This window comes from Penicillium mononematosum, assembly GCF_028829835.1.
Source record: "Penicillium mononematosum strain IBT 11891 chromosome Unknown utg000001l:1.0-4488741.0:1.0-4491989.0, whole genome shotgun sequence".
Taxonomy (NCBI): domain Eukaryota; kingdom Fungi; phylum Ascomycota; class Eurotiomycetes; order Eurotiales; family Aspergillaceae; genus Penicillium; species Penicillium mononematosum.
Genome location: NW_026643271.1, coordinates 910,430 through 932,895, shown reverse-complemented (window position 1 = coordinate 932,895; position 22,466 = coordinate 910,430). Strand labels below are relative to the sequence as shown.

The following is a 22,466-nucleotide window of genomic DNA, read 5'->3' as shown; positions in this document are numbered from 1 at the left end:
CGGCGATTTGAGCACATTTCTCCCACACCATCGCTGGGTTGCTCCACTTCGTCTTAGTGCAGGTGGGGAGTGATCAGGTTATTATAAGACCGTCGGCGTCGGTCTCGAGCGTTGATATCGGACACGCCATTTCCTCAAATCCTCATCCTCCTATACCCAGAACACCAGTCAAGATGGAGGGCATGGATCATGGCAGCAGCTCAAGCAGTTGCAAGGTCTCGGTGGGTGCCAAGAGATTTGGAGATTTTCAAGTGGATTCGCTGACCAAAGTCCAGATGCTGTTTAATTTTCACACCATCGATGCCTGCTTCCTGTCCACCGGATGGCAGATCAAGAACAATGGCATGTTTGCTGCGACTTGCATTGGAACAATTCTGCTTGTTGTACTGGTCGAGTTCTGTCGGCGCATTGGGCGGGAATACGACAACTTCCTGACCCGCCAGTTTGAGCGCCAAGCCGCGCACGGCACGTTTGCCAAGAAATGTGAATCGGCCAGAACGGCCGTGACTTTTCGAGCGACACCTTTGCAGCAGTTGACAAGGTCTGTGATTCATGCAGTCACCTTTGCAGGGGCTTATATCACCATGTTGTTGGCCATGTACTTCAATGTCTATGTGATTATTTGCATCTTCATCGGTGCGGGGCTGGGCAAGTTCTTGTGTGATTGGATGGTTGTCACGGTGGGAATCGATGACGTGCAGGATGAGACACGGAAATTGGAGGAGACAACGATATGTTGTGATTGATGATGGATGAGCATTTGCTGCATTTTCTGCATTTTTAGCGTTTTATTGTATATATGAAACTTGCATTTGGGAGTTATATAAGTTATAACCCACTCTTTCATTATTCACATATACCATGTCTTGGTTATGGAAGAGCACTTAATCCTTCCCATGAAATCTCTTTCAACGATGTTGCTGTCTTGTATATCCTGCAATTTCCCCCTTTGTCGCTGGTCTTAGACATATGCAGTAACTCTGAACAAGAACAATGAATTCCTTTATGCATCTGTCTAAGACTTTGAAGAACAGAAGCTGAAAAAAAGAAATCTTAACAATGAGTACTCTGACTTCTATTGATTTCCATATCTTCACTGTCTTTCCAATATGAGTATTAAAGCTAGCTGGAGAGTCTTGAACAGTCTATCGTCATTGGAACAAGTTCCTACGAGCTCTACATTCTTGGATTATCGCTACAAAAGTTGCCTATACCACTCATAACAAGGACCTTGGGAGTAACACCCCTCCCTCCTAGAGATGAATCCATCCGAAGGTTGCCAGGACCTTGAACAGCACTTCAACGAGGCCCACAAAGACTTCACAGCCACTTTGAAGAGCATCATACACACCCTACAACACGATGGCTTCACCATGGAGAATTGTTGGGAAGTCTGCGACCAACTCGATCTTCTTGATTCCCTACTAGGTGATATGGAGGAACTTGGCCCGGAAATGGCATTGGAGAGTCCAAATCGGCTCGTCTTGCACGGGTTGCCTAGACGTTACTTCCTGGAATGTAAATTCCGCTTTGATTGTCTTGGTGTTCAGCATGGTCTGGATGATGTTCGAGGTATCCTCGCCGAGTGCTTTTATGATGACTGTGCTGAGGTTGCCTGTATTGGGTTGGAAAGTCTCCTGTCCAGGCTTCCATTTTAGTTGATTTTGAACCATTTTGAGTCATGTTATTGCGTTTATCGGGGTAGTTGAAATGCATATCATGAGCAACTCAAGGCAGGAATGTATTCATATTCAGGCATCAACACGTGATATCGGACATTTCCCCGGTGGCTGCGTGGGTCCGACGCCTTCCGAGTACATGCCGGTGATAGCCCCGGAATTACCGAGCATGGATTTCTTCCACCTTAGTATCATTCTTTAGTTCCTTATCTATGATATTTGCTCTTTCCGCCCTATGAGGCGGGGATTTAACATAGAGTGATCTGACCAAACGTCCTTGTAAAACAGCACATGTAGTCAACTGGAAAGTTGGGAGCAGATCAAGATTCCCATGGTCTTGTCCGATGAAGAGACCAGTTGGATAGTAGCTTGTCCGCAAGCAAAGGTATATTTACGAGGTATCAACTGGTGTTTTCGGGGATTAGAGACGACAAGACAACCCATAGCAGGTGAGGGAGCGACCTTTGTGGTTTTAATTTCTCAGATCATTCATCTATCTCGGCCTTTGATGATAAGTTTGTATCTCGGCTTTTCCAGAAGGTCTTCACGCAAAGGGCGTGCCAAGAGCCTCTTGCCAAGCCCCAAGCGTATTGGCTCCATTTGCTTATCCTCCGGTCTACGGGTGTACCTGCCTGGATTGTTACATCTACGGATGCAAACGATAAGAGTATCAAGATTGCCGACGCCAAACCCATATCTGGACAAAAATCTCCCCCGCAATTAATATGCACATGTGGAATATCCCGACACCCCGGATTAGGTAGCTCCCCAGTCTGAGATAACGTAGAGCGTCGGAAGAAATTCCGCCTTGATAAGGGCAACCGACAGCCACTGACAGGCTGCACTCAACAAATCCCCAATTTATAAGCCAGATTTGAGACTCTAATTGAATACTGCAGGCACTTGACATGTGGTGATTTTACGTAACGGCCTGAGATGGATGATATCGACGCTGGCCAAGTACGAGGCTATGGATAGCAACACTGCATAACAGCGTGGATGCAGACCTCGTATCTACGCATCTTCTCCAGTTACAATTTCATTGCCAGATAAGAGTTCTGCAGTGAATCACTCCAAAGATAGTGATAACTCGAGATACCGGCTCTACTATTCCGAAGATACTCGATGCAAGCAAAAGAAAGACATATAAAATGTCTCCGGTAAGCATGGAGACAAATAGACTATCACGAAGCGCTCGTATTTCATTTCCACATTACCACTGTCCAGACCAAGGATGAAAGTATATCTACGACATACCCTCCTGGGCTTGGGTCTATCAGGCCTGAGCCTAGCCGGGGTCGCGGGGAGGAACATCGAGGTGATACGATTCCACAGTCCCGGGGGTGTAACGCCCGACTCTTTGCACAACATTCACGTCGAGTTCCTGGACGAGCAGTTCGAAGGTCACCTGCAGCTTGTCTACGGGGAATGCGGGATCCAAGATCCGATGCAGAGTCATCATGAGATCGGGAGCACGTTCGTGAAACGCGAAGCGCAACCAGAGCGATTCGTTTGGACCACACCATCTGACGCACCCCATTCACATTGTCTGCATGCTTTCTCCGGATCAACGCTTGTGGGACGCTCTTCTCCCATCATGGTCTCGTCACCTGTGAAGAAGCGTGAGAGTATCGCCGATGTGGCAGATGCCATGGGACCGTGGTTTGACGGAGTGGCTTACATGAAGTCGAAGAAAAACAACCAAGCCTTTGTTTCCAAAGCGAAAAGTACCTCTGTTGCTATTCTGGGCGGTGGAATGTCCGGCTTAATGACGAGTTTGCTGCTTGAGTCCGTTGGTATTCATGATTGGCACATCTACGAATCATCCGGGCGAGTTGGTGGTCGTATTCGTACCAAATACCTCAACAACACCACTCCAGACCAATACCAATATCAGGAGATGGGACCAATGCGATTCCCAGTTAGCATCACCTATGCCGACACAAACGAGACTCTCGAAATTCAAGACCACCGTATGGTCTTCCAACTCGCAGACGTTCTCAACAAGATGAACAAACATAAACCAGACCTCCAGGTCAACTTCATCCCCTTTATACAAAATAGCCCCAATGTGCCCGCAGCCTCTGGCGGCAACCGCCTCCCCAACGGTCGAATCCCCAGTGCCGCCCAAGTCGCCGCCAACTCATCACTAGTCTACAAGGCAGCGTCATACAACGAAACAGCTGTCGCAGAAGCAGAATCCGCATTCGAGAACTACACCACAATCAACAACCGGGAAACAATCCGCAAGATCGCAACCAACATGTACCAAGCCCACAAGCAAGCCGTAGAAGACGGCATGTTCCACTGGTCCGAGGCCGGGTATTTGAAATACGCAATGGGCTACGACGCCAACATAACCGACTACGTCGCCAGCTCAGACAACTCTCCAATCTGGGGCGGACTCTACGACGACGTCTACTTCGCAGCCACAAAATGGCGCACCATCGACAAGGGTCTGGAGTCCCTCCCTCGCGCATTCTACCCACACGTCGCAGAGAAGACAACCCTCAACCGCACAGTCGGAGGACTAATCTACAACGAGACAACGGGCAAGGTCGCTGTCGCATGGCGCGATGATCCGTTCCAGATGGTGCCAGAAACAAAGGAATACGACTACGCCGTTGTCGCTGCACCATTCAGTAAAGTCAGACTGTGGGATCTACCGCGGTACTCGTCGCTCCTGAGCCGGGCAATCTCAACCATGAACTACAGCCCCTCGTGCAAGTTGTCGTTGCTCTATAAGACCCGCTTCTGGGAACACATGGAAGAGCCCATTTTCGGCGGATGTGGGTCAGTCGACGTCCCCGGCGTTGGGAGTGTCTGCTACCCTTCCTTCAACATGAATGCGACTGGACCGGGTGTGATTCTGGCATCGTATATCTCGGGGACACCGGCTCGGTCGACCGCTGCGCTGAGCGAGGAGGAACATGTTGCACTCATTCAACGCACGATGATCGAGGTGCATGGTGAAATTGCTGCTGAGCAGTTTACCAGTGTCTATGATCGCCAGTGCTGGGAGGTTGATCAGCATCAGGCGGGTGCGTGGGCTAGTCCGCTTGTTGGGCAGCAGGAACTGTATTTGCCTGCTTATTATCAGACGGAGTTTAAGACGATCTTTATTGGGGAGCATACTAGTTATACTCATGCTTGGATATTCTCGGCGTTGGATTCCGCTGTGCGGGGACGACGCAGTTGTTGCTTGATCTTGGTTTGGTTGATGAGGCTAAAGAGATTGTTGAGACTTGGATGGGGAGGTGGATTAAGCTGTGAGGTGAACGGCGCCTTTGTGAGATTGTATAGAGAGTGTTTCACTCAGAGCAGCCACTTCTTAGAAATTTGCAGTGCATGACGTTAGACGACAAGCCAATAGATAAGGATGAAGATATAATATGTATGAGCAACATACATTACACAGCTATCTAGAAAACAGAAACCGAAAGGTCTTTGTCTTAGCCATCCAATAGAGACCATTTCTAGCTCATCTTCAATTGACGCGAGAAAGCCATTGTATCAAAGAAAGTCCTTCAATCCCAACAAAGACCCGAGAGCATTTCAACTATATAATATTACGAGCATATCTCATAAATTCCCATGTCACTAGGGTGGCATGGCCTATTCTAAGATCCGTACCTAAGTCAGAAGTGATCTCTTAGGAAAAGAGCTTTCCTTCTACAAAATGGAGTCCCAGTACAGACCAAGGCCAAAAGTGGTACAAGAAGGTATGTTCACCCACAACGGGATCTACACCGATGAAAGATGCCACATCCGCGGACCTATAGTATGGGTAAACGTATTCGTCGCAACCCCAGAAAACTGCAACAAAACAGACGCGGAGTTCATGAATCTCGTGGCAGAGACCATTCACGCCAGAATCTCTAAGAAAACACATGTCAGTGTCTCGGTTACCCCGAGCCCATGCACCATAGAGTCATGGGATGTCTCTCCTTACCTGCCCGTGGGGATTATTGGGCATTTACGCGGTTTCGGGATTTGTATTTTGATTCTTTTCTTAGGGATGCGTTGGAGTTGGCGCTTTTTTATCAGGCTGAATGTGCGGCGGGGAATATTGAGATTGATCGGGAGAGACTATTTCGGTTGTTTCATTTAAGGTCGGATGCTTTTTAGGTGTTTGGGTTGGGGTTTTCATTGATCTGGATTTCTTTTGTTTATATGGTAGATGGACAAAGAATGCAATAGACTAAGGAGAAATGGAAGATTGCTTTGTGTCCTTTTTCGGTATATTCCATGGCCAATCCGATAACAAAGAGATCTCATGCCAAGGGCTCGCGCCCTTTTATTTCAAGGCGTAAGAAAGAAGGATTCGAATAACTTGCCGAGTACATTCTATAATTAGTACAGGAGACTCGACAAAGCGGTTGTTCACAAAATATCCATTGTTTCTATCAACGGCCCAAGCCTACTATAATAGGACATATCCTCCTGTCTCAGTGTTGGGTATTTAAACATCGTCACCTCCTATAGGTACCACCACCATTTGGGAGGAGAATACCCAACCCTATCACAATCCTTGTTCCAGAAAAGAGAAAGGAAAACTCTCAGTACCTCCAATCCCCAAGCTCATCCCTATATTCAATAGCCCAACAAAAGATCAATATGTCTACACGAACCGCATTCAGGACGCGCATTACCGACCTTCCCATAGCCGACGGCCCATCAGGACAACATGTTGTGTGGGCCACAGTGTACTTTTACCCCGAAGAGGCCAGGATCAACAATCTAGACTTGATCCGTCTTATGATGTACCGGGTTGTGAACCGACAGGTTACAGTCGACGAATTCCCCATGCACCACAGGTACTCTCACTGTTTATCAATCCGCGTCGCTGGCGAACTGCCCGACGAGGACGCAGTTCATGAAGTGGCTGAAGCCATGTTGGATTACTTCTACGGGAAGGTCAAATCGGGAGAATTGGTTATCAATCGGACTTATATTTTTCGTAGAAGGTCGCGGGATTTGGTAAGTCTCGGGCCTTCGATGTATTAACTGGATGTTCTAAGTATAGGCCGACTAAAATGCAATTAAATAACGGGGTAAAGAAGGTGACAGAATAGAATGCCGGATACCAAAAGTAGGTGTTTGAGACGCATTGTACCCATAAAATCATGTGGCGACAGTACAAAAACATAAGATAGAAAAATGCATATTACAGTTGGTCATCGAGTCCGCGCAGGTTGTTAAATACTAAATATTTCTCTATGGTTTCTTTTGCATGCAACACGAGGTGTACAGTGACTGAAAAGTTTAACAACAGCCCTGTACCCACACTCCTCGACAACCTATTTAATAATACACCGCCTTCCTGGAACGCGTGGACAAAACGACGCTAAGGCACGCGCGTCGCGTTACTATGTTGAATTACTCGCTAGTTATACGGATCTAAACACGTCCTTTACCTATTACCAAGCGATTGAGTGCAGACATTGCTATTTACTAGGATGGTCGCTCAAAGGGGCTTACACTAGCGCTCCGAGAGCCTTTTTAAGCTGGCTGCTATCATTTTGGAATATAGAGGCACTCAACAGAGCCATTCCCGGATGTTTTTTTGTGTCCGTTACCACAAAAGAATCTGAGCGACAGATTGGTGTTTTAAAGGGCTTGATCTGGCCGCCCGGGCTAAGTGTGACCTTTCGCGTGGCTTCTTGACCGCCGAACATGTTCGTGTTGAGACGCATTACCATCCATCATAAGTTTTCTCCCCGGCAGCGCTATTCCGAATCAGCCTTCCAATATGGACATGTCCAAGCTCCGGCTCATTGATTCGCAAAACTTCCGGGAGGCAAATTGTCTAACGTTACCCATGCGTGCGAGCATTAACGACGTCTTAGCCAAAAAATGTCTGCAGTACGGACTAGTAATTCAATACTATATTTGATCGGGGAGAACGAACGAATATCATAAGGCAAGAAAAGTGGGTCACTCAGAACCGTCTTACAATGTTGTCTCCATAACTTATTCTTTTGACGGAGGTCCTCGTCGCGGGTGAGCCAGCAGTTGGCTCGGAGATTAGGAGATGTTTTTCTGTCGAAACACAGATGAATGAGCCATGTGGGTGCACCAATAGGAAATGTGTTAGATCAGAATTCACGAGTTGTTTGGCTAGTTCCCTCCAGAATTGAACTACACAGGCACTACGACGTCAATACCAACCACTGCAACCAATGCTGCAATTCAACCTTATCCTATACTGTCATATCTACTTTTACCTTCAGCCATAACCTGACGAGCAGCTCCATGCGACCAGTAACCAGAAAATACGTAAAAAGCAAAATTGAATGATCTGACATTGCGACAGGGACGGAACTAGAACTCCTGGTCCTCGTGCCATGAGTACAATAGGACGATAGACACAAAGGGATCCTTCGCGAACGGTAAAGTCTCCAGCTTGAGAGCAAAATTCGGTCATGATGCCCCGTGCCAAGATAATATAACGATACTATCAACGCTGACATAGCCATTTTATTTGGATGGGAGCTGCAGTGCTCGGATAGCCCGTTCCGTAATGGCGAGGGCAGATTCTTCCAGATCCGAACGGGTTAACAATTGACCATCCACAATCCGTCCTAAATGGGTCCTTCGGATATCTCGGCAGTCCTTGCGAATTTGGGACAGTAAAAACTTGATGAACTTCAGTGGGCTCCGAAGGAAAGTTCCATTCGTATTCATATTGATGAAACCGTCTGCCGCAACCGACAAACCGGCTGGTGTTGGGGCCGATGCCACACCTAAGAAAATACAAAGCTCCTGGTAATCGCCATAAGACTCGAGGTAAAGCTGGCCCGCAAAAAGATTTAGCTGCATGCGGAGGAGGGCAGGGATAGGGCCCATGTCGAGGACCGGAGGGGTGGTATAGAGCATAAGGCTGTCGAGAGGTGCGAACTCTCGATTTTGGCGAGGAGCATACACGTGAAGAGCGACCGCTCTTGATTCTCTAATTGCCGGCATCAAAACATTTGCCTCGTACGGGCTGATGATCATCATGTACACCAGGCTGTCTCCTTTCCGTGGAACAGACGGAGCAGTGGACAGAATGAATCGCACAGATCGTTGGTAAGCATCGGCGACAAATGAAGATCCTTCCGGAAATTGAATGGTTTTGGAAAAATCAGTAGTTGCCAACAGATTCGAGTGAAATCGATCCAGGTCTATCTGCAATGCGGCGGAAAGATTACGCAAAGTGATGAAGGCGGGTTGGTAGGCGTTAGAAAATTGCAGAATCATGCCTGATTCAATGAATGAAACGACGTCATTATCGATGCAGTGCGTGGCAGGCTGTGCCGCGGGAGGGAGCTGATCTTCACGCTCGGTTTGGATTTCTGGTGCGAGCTCGCGCTCTTGTTCCTCATCGAGGGAAGAGGACAGAGCTAGGCCTCCAACTTCACCACAGCGCTCATGGATGGCCCCGAAAACCTCAATATTTGCATCCATCTGTTGGACGGTGTTATGGGACGGTCTGTACCTCTGCTCGAGAGTCTGGCATTCTGGTTCGAGGAACGTTTGAGCCTGTTCCGGGGCCAAGCTGACGCTGTCTTGCATTTGGTGGTCCTGCCATTTTGTCTGTTGCTTCGCGAAGCGGCAGCCTTGAACAGCCCAGAGTGGCATGCTGCGTCTAACGTCTTTCCACGTCTCTAGGATCGCCCATCGCAAGACGTCGGACACGTCAATGTCCGTGGTTTCATCCCGTCTCCGCGAGGAAAGGATTTGGCGCTTGATCTCGTAAGGAATGCAAAAAATGACCGACTGACCGTAGCCAAGTTTTCTCATCCTCATACAGGCTATGCGGTGTTAGGGCTTGCATGTCTTCGGAACCATCTAATAGGGAAGGAATTCGAACCTTGAACCAACTTGTCCTTGGTGATCCCCGGGCCCAGGGTAACCGCCGCACGGTAATCCACCGGCAGCTTGAGATCTATGCCTCGCGTGTGTGCCTCATCCAAGAAGACCAAGCAAGCCTCCATCTGAAACGCAAACGGTGAAGTCTGTAGAAGCTCCACTCGACCCTTCGTGTCCACCACGCAAATATTGTCCTGATCATTGACAAAGATAGCGCCTTGGATCTGCTCGTTGTGAGAAATGGATAACCATTGCCTTGCCACCTCCACGTTGCTCAGCTCCAAGATTTGCGCACCCACGTCCAGAATCACCCTTGTGGGATGGTCCAGCTTCGTCACCAAGTCCAATAGCACATGGGCATCCGATTGTGTTGATCGATGACCTGTGGGGATGTCGACCACCGAGTTCTCGCGCCTCAATAGAGTTTCCAAGATCAAGGCGTTTGTATGGTTTTGCTCCGGAAGGTCAAGCTGATCGACGGCCAGAGGCAGGGATTTCCGGGAGTCGTTCGTTCCACTGAAACCGACGGTGGGGTTCGTTCTGAACTCTCCCGTATCCCAGCCTGACGCGGACAACTTGTCTGGAAACTCTTTCATCTCCTTAGGAAATACTATCTGGGAAAGGAAATAGTCCACTGTAGCTTTCGAGACCCGAAGTGCAGGGAAAATTCGGTTCGCGCAAAGATGTTCATCATCCAGGTTGACACTGGTCAATTGCCGAAAGTCTTGCTCGAGCATTGGTGCACCCTGTGCCCAGGCTTGGTACTCTGCCTCCGCCTCATCGGATTTGGCCAAATGATCGAAGGCGAGGGAGATATCATCGTTGGTGAGTCCGCTGTAGTAATACTGAAGGCAGGTGAGGAGGATGACGACGTCGGGATGACTGAATTCCGAGCGCAATGAAGGGCTGTCTTTGGCGCGATACGGTACCGCAAGCCGAGTCGGTGGGTCTCGGCGCGGATCGGGCCCGTAGTTGACACGCCATCGCTTTCGCCCCAGACAGAATGCCAACACCCCTCCTGCGAGCAGGCCCCGTACAAGCAAGAGGTGACTCTGGATGCTTTCGTCCCAAAAGCCCGCCACACCGTCGGATTCCACTGTGGATATCTCGTCGGCGGTGGGTTCCGGCTTCAGGATATAGATCAAAACCGCCTGTCGGACCACGTGAGGTTGTCGGGCGATCGGTAGGGGGCCAATTCCGTTCTCACAAATATGAGTCGCGATCCGTTGGAGCAGCGCATGTTCAGCATCGCAGTCCAACACGCGGATTCGTGGAAATCCTCCTTTCTCTTGCTGAATAACCTCAATGGAGTCTGGCAGATCGACCTTCACTTGGCTGGCGTACACTCGTACCAAGTGCAACAATTCCTGAATGAGGTTCCATCGCTGCGGGCTGAGCTCGACAGGGCGCTGAGCCCCCCATGGAATATATCAACTCGAACTTGGCGTTGAAAGTTTCATCACTCTCGTCGATGATGTCACATGCATATTCGCCAAAGAGGTTCAAGGTTCGGAGCAGCGAGCGCCCCACCACGGTCTTCCCGGTAATGAAGCATTCAAGGCACATTAGCTTCAACGACAGGATATGCTCCGGTTGCACAAGCAAGACGCCGCCGTTCGACATGCACTCGTGACACATGCGCTGAATTTCATCCACTTCAGCCTCCCGAAGATTCAATGACCGCGAAAATGGAAGCTGATACACTCGACGATCCAGGAGGCCGCCCAGCTTTCCAACCAGCATTTGGTGCATCTGTCGCGATTGGGGCTTTGGGGTTAGAACACCGGCAATGCATCGGCCATTGGCATGCGCCGCGGCGACGATAGGCACCACTACCGAGGATTTTCCGTCCCCCATATTCAATTGTAGCACGATATTCTGCCCTGGGGTGGACCACGTCATCGTTTGGGCAATGTTTTCCTGGTTCGCTCGAATCAAAATGCCATTTTCGATCTCTAAAAGAAGGTTCTCTGGCTTTTCAAAAGGATCCCAATTGGTATGGCCCGGGTTGCGGATCTCTTTGAGAAAATCCTCGGGACTGCGGACGAGACGGCAGAGTCGCTCCGCTCGCTGGAGCATTGTGATGGAACGACCGTAGATTATGAAGCACTTCTGCCACGGAATGGCTAATCGTGGCCACCGATGCCGGCTTAGCTGCTCCAACACGAGAATGGGTGACAGTCTCGGGGCGTGGTGAACCCTGAAAGCCAGGGCGGAAACAGTTGTTTTAAAAGTGCTGGATGTCGGTGACCCGTCTATCGGACCAGGTGGCAGCAGCCGCGATGTAAGAGCTGTATAAACATCCTGGGTATACCTCTCACACGAGATGAGGTAGGTGCTGACAGACCGTTCGAGATTGTCACAGGCAACCGTGAACTGATTTTGTCTTTTTGTGTATGCCAGCGATGTTACACTATCTCTTAACAGTTTCACGTACCATTCTTCATACGGAGAATTAGCGTAGCTATCCATTGAATCAATCAGATTCAACAGATCACCGGTCGGGTCAATCGCTTTTGAGCTCTCCCGGAGAATATCCGTCAACATAGGCTCCTCTATATCAGGCAGTGTAGATACCGTCATCAAGTCATCAAAAGAGATGCCCCCTCTTCGTGTTTCAGCCGCCTGTGGATGGGCCAGCTGCGGATAGGACGGTGGCTGAATACCTTTGACTGGATGTCCACATAGCTGGTTTATCATGCTGGCCAGGCATTGCCGAAGCTGACCGTTGTCTTTCCAAATACAGAACCTCTCTGTCACCATGTCCATGATTTTGCGAAGATTGAGGTATTCATCCAAGTTCACGGCTTCTTGTGAGGCAGGACGCGATGGCGAGTTAGTAGGCCATTCACGGGAAAAATGATCTGACGCAGTTTTGCATGCTAGTTTCCGATTCTGTTTCCGTAGCTTCTTGATGCGTGATCCAAAAATGTCATAAGTCTCATAGGCTATGGGTTCAAGTCTATCTTCCGGTGTTGAATCAAGCTGTGCAGATTGTACGAGGGCCTGAATTATTTCTCGGTCCCATTCAAAACCTTCGTCGGGTTGAAATTGTCCTCGGATGGCCGTGTACTCGCACATGATTTCTGGATTCAAGTACAATGATGCAATGGTCTCGACGACAATCATGTCTGCCTGGGCCGAGTAGGCGATGGTTGACAACCAGATTAGGAGCTGGTACTTGTTAAAGCGACGATTTTGTGATGAAACCAGATGGTGTATTGCACACCAATTCTCAACAATAAAGTCTCGGGAGGTGAGCATCCACTCTGCGCTATATCGCAACTTAGCGCTCTCCATCTGGGCCCCAGGGCCGCGGATTTCACACGAAGTAGAAAGAAACTTCCAGAGGTGGGAGAGCCAATCCCCCGATTCAAGTTTTCGCGTGCGAGATATCCTGTTGCAAAGCATCGTGCTGATTGTGAACGCTCGAGTGCTATTCGGGGACGAGCGATTGGTGTCACGGCTTGCGTAATGGCAGTCGTGCTTCGTTGTGTGATCCTCTGCGCCAAATCGAGAAACCCGGAATGAGGAAGTGCGGATTTGATCACGGAGTAGCAGATGGTGGTCAATCTTTGGAAGAGAAGGAGTGGCAGGTTCTTCGCCAGGGTAGTAAAAGACGACCCGTGAGTTTTGATCCCGGATGGCTGCTACCTCATCGTGAAACCCTGGGTGTTGTGACAAGCAGCCGAGAGCGTGGCTCCACTCCACACTCTGCATCACCTGCTCGTTATCGGGATAGAATCTTCTCTGTGGGGTCAGCGCGGCGATCTTGGTGAGGATCGCGACGTTCTCCGGCTGGAGTCGGTCGAACGATCGGACAGACGCAGAACGGAGGATGGAAAGGGCCTGCTCGGTGCCAGTTCGTTTGGTCAATGGATCTGGGAGGAAGTATGAAGTGAGAGCATGCAAATAAGCCAGGAACAGCTTGCTCTGTAAGCTTTCATTATCTACCAAACGCCCAAGCCGCTCATCAATGGAATATGCATGCCATTGAGCCTCGCATACCACGTTAACTTGAACGTGATCGCCGGCTTTTGACCAGACAACATCGCCTTCGGGTATGAGAATGATGCGCTGTCGAAAATTAGTGTTCACGAGGATTAATTTACTGTGAAGCCCGACCAGCGAATTGCATGCTTGTTTCGCATCAATGATCATGCCCGGATACTGTCGACATTGAACCGACGTGGAGCGCTCCGGGAGGATGAACTCCAATCGCAAACGGGGGAGGTCGATGTGCAACGTCGATTCAATTTTGTCGAGCCGGCCGTGTATTTCGGAAGCCTTTTCCAAGGGATTGAATATTCTAGCCAAGGTATTCGCCGTTTTGCTTGTGCTGCCGACCAGTTGATATTCCTGATTCTCCAAACGCCATGAATCGTCCGAATTGCCCCTGCGTAATCGCCAATGATGCTTGGATGAGACCCAAGGGGATGACAGAGGCCGGAATTCAATGTACCCTTTGTCGATGGCGTACCAGTGGGCGTAATTGTGAACGAAATCATCAGGGAAATGGCCAGAAAGTAGTCTCCATGGCACAAAATCCCACGCTTGGTCACCTCTCACCGCTTTGATTGACAAGTCAAACCGTGGCGATTCGGGGACGGGGGTCATGCCCAAATGAACAGTATGACCACAGTATTCCGCTCGACACGAAAATTGCATTCTGGGCTGGTCACTTGGCATAACTTCCAATTGTGATCTTTCCCCAAATAGCGTACGATATCTCTGGTTTGACATATATTCAGCCGGCAGATGCGCGAGTGGAAGTCCGTTGACAAGAAGTTCTCCTGTCAGCAGGTTATAGTGTACATGCATTCGGGTACACTCTTCAGCCGGTTCGGAACGCATGGAGTGAAGCCAATATCCCACAGATGGGGAAACATTCGACCATATTGAACCGGCTGGGTATGCTGCCCACGTTCCCAAAATGGCAGTGTCCATTGGGGAAGGAGAAGTGTTGGAACATTTCTCTGCCAATATTGCACGGGTGTGATAGCACAAAACTTGCCAGCGGTAGTACAGTATGCGCTGCAAGGAGCCCGCTTCCAAGGGCAGAGAGTCACGTCCATTCCAGATGATCATGCAGCACTCGAGAAACATCGAAACATCCGACGACAGTGCAAAGCTCTGCAAATGGGTTTCGGTGTCAAATGTTTGAACACAGACCAGAGCAATATGGACGGCTTTCGCAACCAGGTCAAGCTTCCGCGCGTCGTCAATCTCCTGACTGGCCGTTTTCCTGACCGTTTCGACCCATTGAAAGGCTTTTTGGCGCATTGAGCTCAGAAGACCGAGACACCTTCGACGGTCAGTCTCACAGGGTGACAGACTCAGCATTCGGAGAAGGAGATGTATGAGCGTGTGGTATCCATGAACCAAGTTCCAGTTCTCTTTCATCCTCTCCGCTGCCTCACTGATAGAGGAGAGCAACCTCGCCATGAAATCCGGTTTACACAAGATCGCATGCCCGCGTCTCATCCAGGTGTCTGTGCTGGGCAGGCCCGCTTGGTTGACAATCTGACGGAAGAATATTGCGGTCTCCACCTTTTTCATGTCGATCGAAGGCATTGACAACTCCAAAAGGATGTTTTGCCATTGAATCTCGAGGCCCAGTGGCATTGCTGCGAGAGATTTGTATTCTGCCAGTGACATTTCCACAGGTGTGGCATTCTGGGTCGCAATCACGGTATTCGGCGACAGACCGTGTGGTTGACTGGCTGGACGAAACAGGAATTTCTGAAGCGTGGAGCTCCGTTGCGGCAGCTGATAGGTACAGCTGATTTCGGTCTGCTCTTTCCTCTCAAAACTGCTCACAAAGCATCCTGCAGTGTTGTCAAAGTACTGGAAGTGCAAAGCATTATTTAAGCAAACATCATCTTCTCCGACATGGATGATTAACCTCTTGCGGCGATGGGTCTTCTGGTGAGGTTTAATTTGTGACAGAAGGCAGAGCCGCTTGGAGTCAGTCGGGGAAGAGAAAAACGAAGAGAGCCCTTGATATTTCTTCAACCGATACTCGGATCTTGGTTTCTCAATTTTCGAATACTCGATACCTAAGCAATTGTGAAGCACGTACAGCGTGGTGTCTCTCCACCCACCGAATGGCTGTGGGACTCGCAGCTCGAAGATAGTGGATTTCGCTCGCAGGGGATCGGTCGGCAACGGCCATTCATGAATGTCAATCGTGATTGAATTTGCCTTTGATTTATATCCATGGCATGGGCACGAATGGCTATGCCGCGACTCGCGGAAACCAAATCTTCGATCCACGAGAACATACTCGTACTGACATTCAGTTTCAGACGCCAAAGTCATCAAGTGGGTGTATCTGGCTTGTTTCTCTGCCAGTTCAGCTCTTTTTTGGTCCCTGGCGTGGCTGGCCTGCTCCTCGATGGTTCGAAGTAACTGTCGATGCTCATCAGATTGATCGAAATACCGAACTGAGAAGCAAGACCTCGTTCCGAAATCATGGAAAATCCCAGGCCCGGGGTGTCTTAATTGTCTCTGACGTTGATCCAGATACTCCTCTGCACGGGCAAGTCGCATCATTTGTGATTTGAAAGGGAGTAAGAGGGAGTAGAAGCAGCCCGTGGGTATGCAAGGATCATAGTCTTTCAACTGTGAGTGCAAGCGAATGACTGACTTGTCGCAGGCAATCCATAATTCCAACAGTGTAAGCAGCATAGTAGACATGGCTTCAGGATTGTGCAGGTATGCCCTGAACGCCACTTTGTGGTACTCGGAAATTAAACTGCCAAGCTGGTTGCATGTTGCGGCGTCTTCAAGATGATCTTCTATCCAACTGCCCAGACATGACTCGACCCAATCTTCCAATCCACAAAGATTCTGTACGATGGATCCAGGGTCGCACGAATCTAAGCCCATCGGCAGATTCCCTGGCTCAAAAAGCATAAGCTGCGGAGATGGCTGGAACGACTCGGAATGATTTTTATCACTCTTCCGGCTCATGTCCAATAAGTAGCGATCCAGCTGAGGCAATGAACACTCTGTATCTTTCATGAATTCCAACTCCATCAGAGACTGGAAATCAATTTGACTGTCGTTTTGATCCACGACACGCTGCCACCCAATCTGGGTTTTATCACCCACCCGCTGAAGAATCGACCGGATTGGAGAAAACCACGCCGGCTCTCCCGCTGACGCGAATTTCAATAGTCGACGGACAACCTTGGCCGCCATGAGGTGAAGCATCTCATGAGAAGCTGTTTCTGACATTCGTTCGATGGTCGAGCCCATGAGATATATCATAAAAGATTTATACAACTGAGCCTGTCCTCGGCCATCCGACAAACGGGAAAAGACCAATTGAAGCGCGACACGAATGAGAAGCCATAAAGCTGACCGTCTCCACGGAGAACGACAATCACGCCACATGACTTCTTCACGAGAGTGTTTCAGGATTTGTTCGTCCGTGACGTCCGTGGACAGCGGCCGAAGTGTGGCCATGAGAAAGTCGATGACCATTTTCGGATCGGTTGTATCCCTGTCTTCGTCATGCTTGCGTTTTGATTTTCGAACTTTCGGCTTTGTACCTGCAACGGGCTGTTGGCTCATGCGTGAAATTGTTTGCGCCAACATCGTAAGCAGATCAGGCTCACTGATGACACAGGTATCGAAAGCCAACGTTGGGCCAGGAAATGTGCGTTCAAGCCGACCCTTCGTTGACATCACCGCTTCATTGGCGGCAGAGAGCTCGAAACATTCGATATGCGTCTTAATGCCTTTATTGCTGATCAAAATAGCAGCATTCTGCTCGCGGACGTGAATTGGAAGGAAACCACCTGAAGACTTATTAACTATTTCGTCTATACCCTGTCCGCTGAATTCAAGTTTACCTTCTTCTTTCAGCCGTCTCAGAATCTTTTCAAGCTCCACTTCATCCATCTCGCCATTGGGACCGTGAATCCGTCGCAGTCGAATGATCATCGTCGAAGCTAGTCCAATAACTTCAGCATCGACTGCAGAAAAGTAGGCCTTGAAGCTATGAAGAGCATCGGCCACCACATCAATCAGCAGAATCTCACGGTCGACGCTGTAGTCGTCTTCCTGTGGGAGTTTTGGAGGGAGAAATAAGTGATGAAAGAGATATAACATGTCTTGAGAATTTTCCAATGGAGAATGATCCATGTTGGTTTTTTAAAAGCACTATAAGGCCTGAGAGCGTCTGTGATGGGTAATAGATTGCCTGATTTGAAGTGATTATCAGAAAGTATTCTACAGCTGCCTTGTCTTGGGATGTATTTTTATTTATACCTCACTAGCAACAGGCGGTCTGCCTCTAATTGCCACTGTCCCTGAACTATGGAAGCCTCTTTGGGTGGACCTGTTACTTCCATTCACAGTTATCTCTTGTGAGTGCAAAGATAGCCGACAAGACGCCGGCCCCACCTGTATATGTCATGGATTCTAAGAACAGCATTGCCATCCAATATCCACAGATTAAGGCCATGAAATTACCAAATATGAACATCTGATACTGAAATATACTGTCTTGGAAAAGTGGAGAGATTTATTAGAGTGACATGGGCTTGGTCCATATCCAACCCATCTTTTCTATGTGTTTGTACATAATATGCGTAGCACCTCGACATCGGTATTGCCACTCGAATACTCGGCTACACCGACCGCAATGGGACAGCTCAACTTACCCCTTTCCCATTCGTCCATATACATACTAGTCTACACAAATCCAGCTCGCTTTAACATATACGGGGATCACATGGCGCTTTGAAAAAGTTACAGACGGAAAGCGGTAAATTACTAAGAACTTCGATTTACCCGGGCACTGAGAATTCACTTCATTTGGTTTGTACTCAACTAAACTTGATTTATGAGTTCATCGGGAATAGCCTTGCTATCTATGAAGATGCTACAAACCACAAGTTGGATATTGTAAATCCTCCTTGATCTCAATTTTCGCATAGACGGGTTCGATCTCGCCAAATGTCTTCTAGCAGATTCCCGCAATGGAAGCATTCCGCGGAGTGCCCTGAAGTAGGCGCAACAGCTCCTCAGAGCCCTTGGGCAATTGGAGAATATCCGCTGCATCAGTACTCTCGATGGCAAATTCAGTTGTAGTAGAATTTCCATAGACCAGGTACTGCAACAACGGGTCGGCGGCTTTACACACAGCTCTTAGGTAGTGACCCTGAGACTGATCCAGAATCTCAATAAAGGTCTTCAGGCTGTTTTCGCTTATTTCTCGGATTCTGACCCTCGTTAGCATATGGAATTCCATGGAGTCCTCACATAACTTACTTGTTATCTGAAATGCCCCCACATGATCCATTTTGACCGTGATAAGGTTGAATGAAGCAGAGTATTGCGAGGCCAAACTTGTCCACAAATGCCTGGAAACGGCTTGCTAATGATCGGTGTCGCTTCATCATCGCTTTTTTCAATTTATACACCTCTGTATCAGGGGTAACGGACGGGAATGCCATGCTCATCATTCTTTGTGTGACTTCTGCGAGAGCAATGCGGATTGGGTGACCCCTCTTCCCAGGCTGAGATACCGTACTATCTGCAGCGTAGGGGATTATTCTAAGGTCTTCCCTGCCCCCATGGCCGCCGCAATTTCTGAAAAGCTCCAGAATGTGATAGCGAGCCAAGAAAGCGTTGTAGTTGTTTCCTCCGTTTAATTCCTCCAAGATGTCGAGTCGATCTGCCATTGACGTGTGCATTGAGATCTTTCGGGGCTTGTTTGACTCCATCGTCTTGGAAGCACAGATTGCATCCCGAAAACATACGAATGAACTTGAATCCGCAATTTGAACAAGGATTGAGGTTAAAAGCTCAGTCGAACGAGTCTCCAACTGGGAACACTGCATCTTGATATCTTCTCGGAAAAAGACGCTAGGGGGGGATGCAGGATTTCTTAAACTGGCATCTTTCTCTCTCTTTACTCAAAGAGACAACCCACCTTGCTCTGACTTCCGTGTCGGCCCGTTTGGGTTTTCGGGGGTCATTGTCGCTGACATTTCTTCTTTTCCTCGCCGTGCTGCTCAAGGTTGCAGTACTGATTGGCTCTTCTCCTAAAGCCGTTGTGACGGCAGCTTCCACCTCGACTGAACCTTGCCAACAAGTTGACTCGAGGGCTGTTGTTTGGGCAGGGAACGCACAGTTCTCTGAAAGACATGGCATCGTATCCACAAGTTGAAGACCATCAAGGGCCTGTCGAAATTGCGAGTCAAGACCCATACAGTGAGCAGTATCAATTGCCTGTACATGACTTTGATTATTCCCCAAATGTCCGATATCACAATCTATTAAATCCAAACCATTAGGTTCATTAGGCAGGTTGAACGGGATGAAACCGTCACACTCGCTTGTCAAGGATGTTTCAGGTGTGGCAGCTCGTGAGCTACTGTTCTCACTGAAACTGACTTCAGAGCTTTGCTGGACGGGCAGTGGCGAGCTCTGCTCATCCATTGTAGTGTTGCTTGGAACAAAAGCCGCAGAAATAGAAGGCGGGTTTATAGGAAGGGGTACGGAGCACTTCGGCATCAGGGCCTCATACTTTTGCCGCATCTGAAGCCCGGGTCCCTCATCAAGGAATCTGCAGTAAAGCGTTAACAAAATGTCAGATTCTCGTTCCTCTCACTGATACAGACCCTAACTTGATCACACATCTTCGGACACAATCTAGCCCTCGGTTCAGATGGACGGTTGCAATAAGTGCACCCATCGCGAAGGAGAGAATCTTCTCGGTCTCCTTTCCATTTTTGCCGTATTCAATCAAGCGTTGGATACCGTTTTTCCTTGCTATAACCGCTCTATATTCCATGGTGTTGTATTTGGTCATGACATCAGAGATTGCCGCTAAAATACTTTAGCGCCATATATGCCTTACACGAAGTGATGACTAACCCCTGCTTAATAAGCCTTTGTATCCCATTTCCTGGAAGCAAACATTGATGCAGGACGCACCAAGCTGAGCGAGGTTTTTGGCTCCAGCAACAGTGAGAGCTTCTTGGATGAGATCCGCGGGCAGTTCCGGGATTTCAAATAGTTCTTGGACTTTGTCGATTGCCTCGGCACTCATTTTAAATTTCAAGAGAGACGGAACAGGTCTGGTGTGCTTCGAAAATTCCTAGAATGCGAATAAAGCGGGAAAGAACATCTTTATACAGTCAATATCTCCTTCACCGACATTTCGCAGAATAAGTGAGCTCAATGTGAACATTGATCTCGCGGCAAGTTTTGGCCTTCTAGATCAGTAAGAACACGAAACGATCGGTCAATGTTCAAGTCAGGTTTCCACTTATTGACGAATCGATAACGCGTTGACCTCAAACCACTCCTACCTTTGAAAGTACAATCCGAAGGACTGCTCTGCTCACTCTATCGACTATAAACCGTTGATTGGTATCATTCAACAGCCCACAAACACCCATGTCCTGGTACATATGCAAGACTGCAGACCTTTCACCGCAACTTGGCGATCATCCCATTTCGGAAATATAGAGATTGACTTGTCTTAACTACCAAATAAAGGCTGGATCGGCAGTCTGTTTGGCAGGTAATAACACATTTGTTATAAAACATTGATCAGGAGCCGTACATATTCCACTGGTTGTTGGTGGGCCGTAGGTGGGGCCGTCAGCATCGATCTCCAAATCAAAGGTGGGGTCAAGGCAGTCAACACCAATCTTCATTAAAAATGTACGCCAGCAAGTCCCTGGCGAGCATGTCAGGTAACTGCTTTTGTCAAGCAATTAGGACGATCGTTTTTTACCTTCTCGTAGTGTCCGGTGTCAGTACCGTCTCTGTGGAGGTGAAGCCAAAAGAATCCGCGTGGGGTGAATAGGGGTCGGGCCGCAGAGTTTTCCGTGGTTGACGACACCAATTCCACCCCACAAAACCATAGGAAAACGGATTATGAAAACCATCCGACGACCGCCTACTCGACTCGTAGTCGAGACCGAAGCTGGACTTGTTCTCCAGTGGTTGTGATATCGCCTAGGTAGGAGACAGGACGCCTCTGAGCTTAAACACCTTCTGAGATCGCGAGACGCCAAGGAACTTGAATGAGGAAAATATCGAAGACAGCACGCGATAAATGGAAATATATTAGATGGCGTTCAGCAGCGAGGGGGAAAACAACTGGTGGCGCAGGAGGTTGAGTACGCCGCTCGGGAGCTCCATGGAATACACTGGGTCGGAACCTCGTTAAAGCAAAGCTACGGGCAACTCTGACCAGGACACCTGGTGGCTTCTCCCCAGCGGGGTGCACAGTCTGGCGACGACCCTCGACGAACTCGTTAAGGCACAGCCACGGGTGCTCGAGAGGGCTGCAAGACCAGGGACACAAGCTTGGTTAGTGAAGGACAGCTGGGGTATCCTACAAGGTCAATGAGGATACTCCTGGCAGGATACTCCTGGCCACCTTTGTGAGACACGGTCTGCCGGCAGAGAGAGATCTCGGCCGGTAACGCGAAGTAGAGAGTCTTCTCCCTGTGGGGCGTGGCACATAATGGCAGTGACGAACGGGTCGAGAGGACCCGACGAGACTGTCTATGCGACCCGAGAGAACGGACGCGCGTGCCAGTGTGCAAATAGACAGAACAGCTACCTCACTCGCACTGAGGACCTGAAATCTGCCAGCCAAAGTGGTGTCGTCCTAGTGGGCAGGTCCGACCTGTCTTTACTATCTCACTCGCACTGAGAACCTGCAGCTGGGCGATGGAGGTGATGTCGTTCTAGCTGAAATGCTGATGATGCATGCTTAAGGAGCAAACTTGGAGACACATGGGGTGAGAGGTTTTGACCGGGGCCTCAATATCTGGAGGATGTCCTCCGAAAAATGCGCGTGCTGAAAACCAGGGCAGTGGCCTGAACAAGCAGGCCTGGTGAAGCTGCTTTACATCAGTCCCAAGAACTCGTTAAGGCCCAAGTTGGCAACGG

General features: G+C 49.0%; 7 protein-coding genes across 7 annotated transcripts; 4 read left to right on the top strand and 3 right to left on the bottom strand.

Moving 5' to 3' along the window:
- Positions 1–173: 173 nt before the first annotated feature.
- Positions 174–746, top strand: N7519_000341 (copper transporter family protein; the record flags this gene model as incomplete). Its single annotated transcript, XM_057287120.1, has 1 exon — positions 174–746. One exon carries the CDS (start codon positions 174–176, stop codon positions 744–746), a length of 573 nt encoding a protein of 190 aa, XP_057153203.1.
- Positions 747–1,259: 513 nt separating this feature from the next.
- Positions 1,260–1,658, top strand: N7519_000340 (uncharacterized protein; the record flags this gene model as incomplete). Its single annotated transcript, XM_057287119.1, has 1 exon — positions 1,260–1,658. The coding sequence occupies one exon, from the start codon at positions 1,260–1,262 to the stop codon at positions 1,656–1,658; it is 399 nt and encodes a 132-aa protein (XP_057153202.1).
- Positions 1,659–2,913: 1,255 nt separating this feature from the next.
- Positions 2,914–5,031, top strand: N7519_000339 (flavin monoamine oxidase family protein; the record flags this gene model as incomplete). The annotated part of the gene is made up of 1 exon (XM_057287118.1): positions 2,914–5,031. One exon carries the CDS (start codon positions 2,914–2,916, stop codon positions 5,029–5,031), a length of 2,118 nt encoding a protein of 705 aa, XP_057153201.1.
- Positions 5,032–6,296: 1,265 nt separating this feature from the next.
- Positions 6,297–6,714, top strand: N7519_000338 (uncharacterized protein; the record flags this gene model as incomplete). Its single annotated transcript, XM_057287117.1, has 2 exons — positions 6,297–6,659; positions 6,706–6,714. 2 exons carry the CDS (start codon positions 6,297–6,299, stop codon positions 6,712–6,714), a joined length of 372 nt encoding a protein of 123 aa, XP_057153200.1.
- A 1,445-nt stretch (positions 6,715–8,159) lies between these two features.
- On the bottom strand, positions 8,160–17,654 carry N7519_000337 (uncharacterized protein; the record flags this gene model as incomplete). Its single annotated transcript, XM_057287116.1, has 3 exons — positions 8,160–9,475; positions 9,535–10,825; positions 10,878–17,654. The coding sequence occupies 3 exons, from the start codon at positions 17,652–17,654 to the stop codon at positions 8,160–8,162; spliced, it is 9,384 nt and encodes a 3,127-aa protein (XP_057153199.1).
- Positions 17,655–18,510: 856 nt separating this feature from the next.
- Positions 18,511–20,604, bottom strand: N7519_000336 (uncharacterized protein; the record flags this gene model as incomplete). Its single annotated transcript, XM_057287115.1, has 5 exons — positions 18,511–18,769; positions 18,819–19,415; positions 19,483–20,118; positions 20,174–20,381; positions 20,430–20,604. The coding sequence occupies 5 exons, from the start codon at positions 20,602–20,604 to the stop codon at positions 18,511–18,513; spliced, it is 1,875 nt and encodes a 624-aa protein (XP_057153198.1).
- Positions 20,605–21,549: 945 nt separating this feature from the next.
- N7519_000335 (uncharacterized protein) lies at positions 21,550–22,034 on the bottom strand (the record flags this gene model as incomplete). Its single annotated transcript, XM_057287114.1, has 2 exons — positions 21,550–21,853; positions 21,949–22,034. The coding sequence occupies 2 exons, from the start codon at positions 22,032–22,034 to the stop codon at positions 21,550–21,552; spliced, it is 390 nt and encodes a 129-aa protein (XP_057153197.1).
- Between the last annotated feature and the right edge of the window lie 432 nt (positions 22,035–22,466).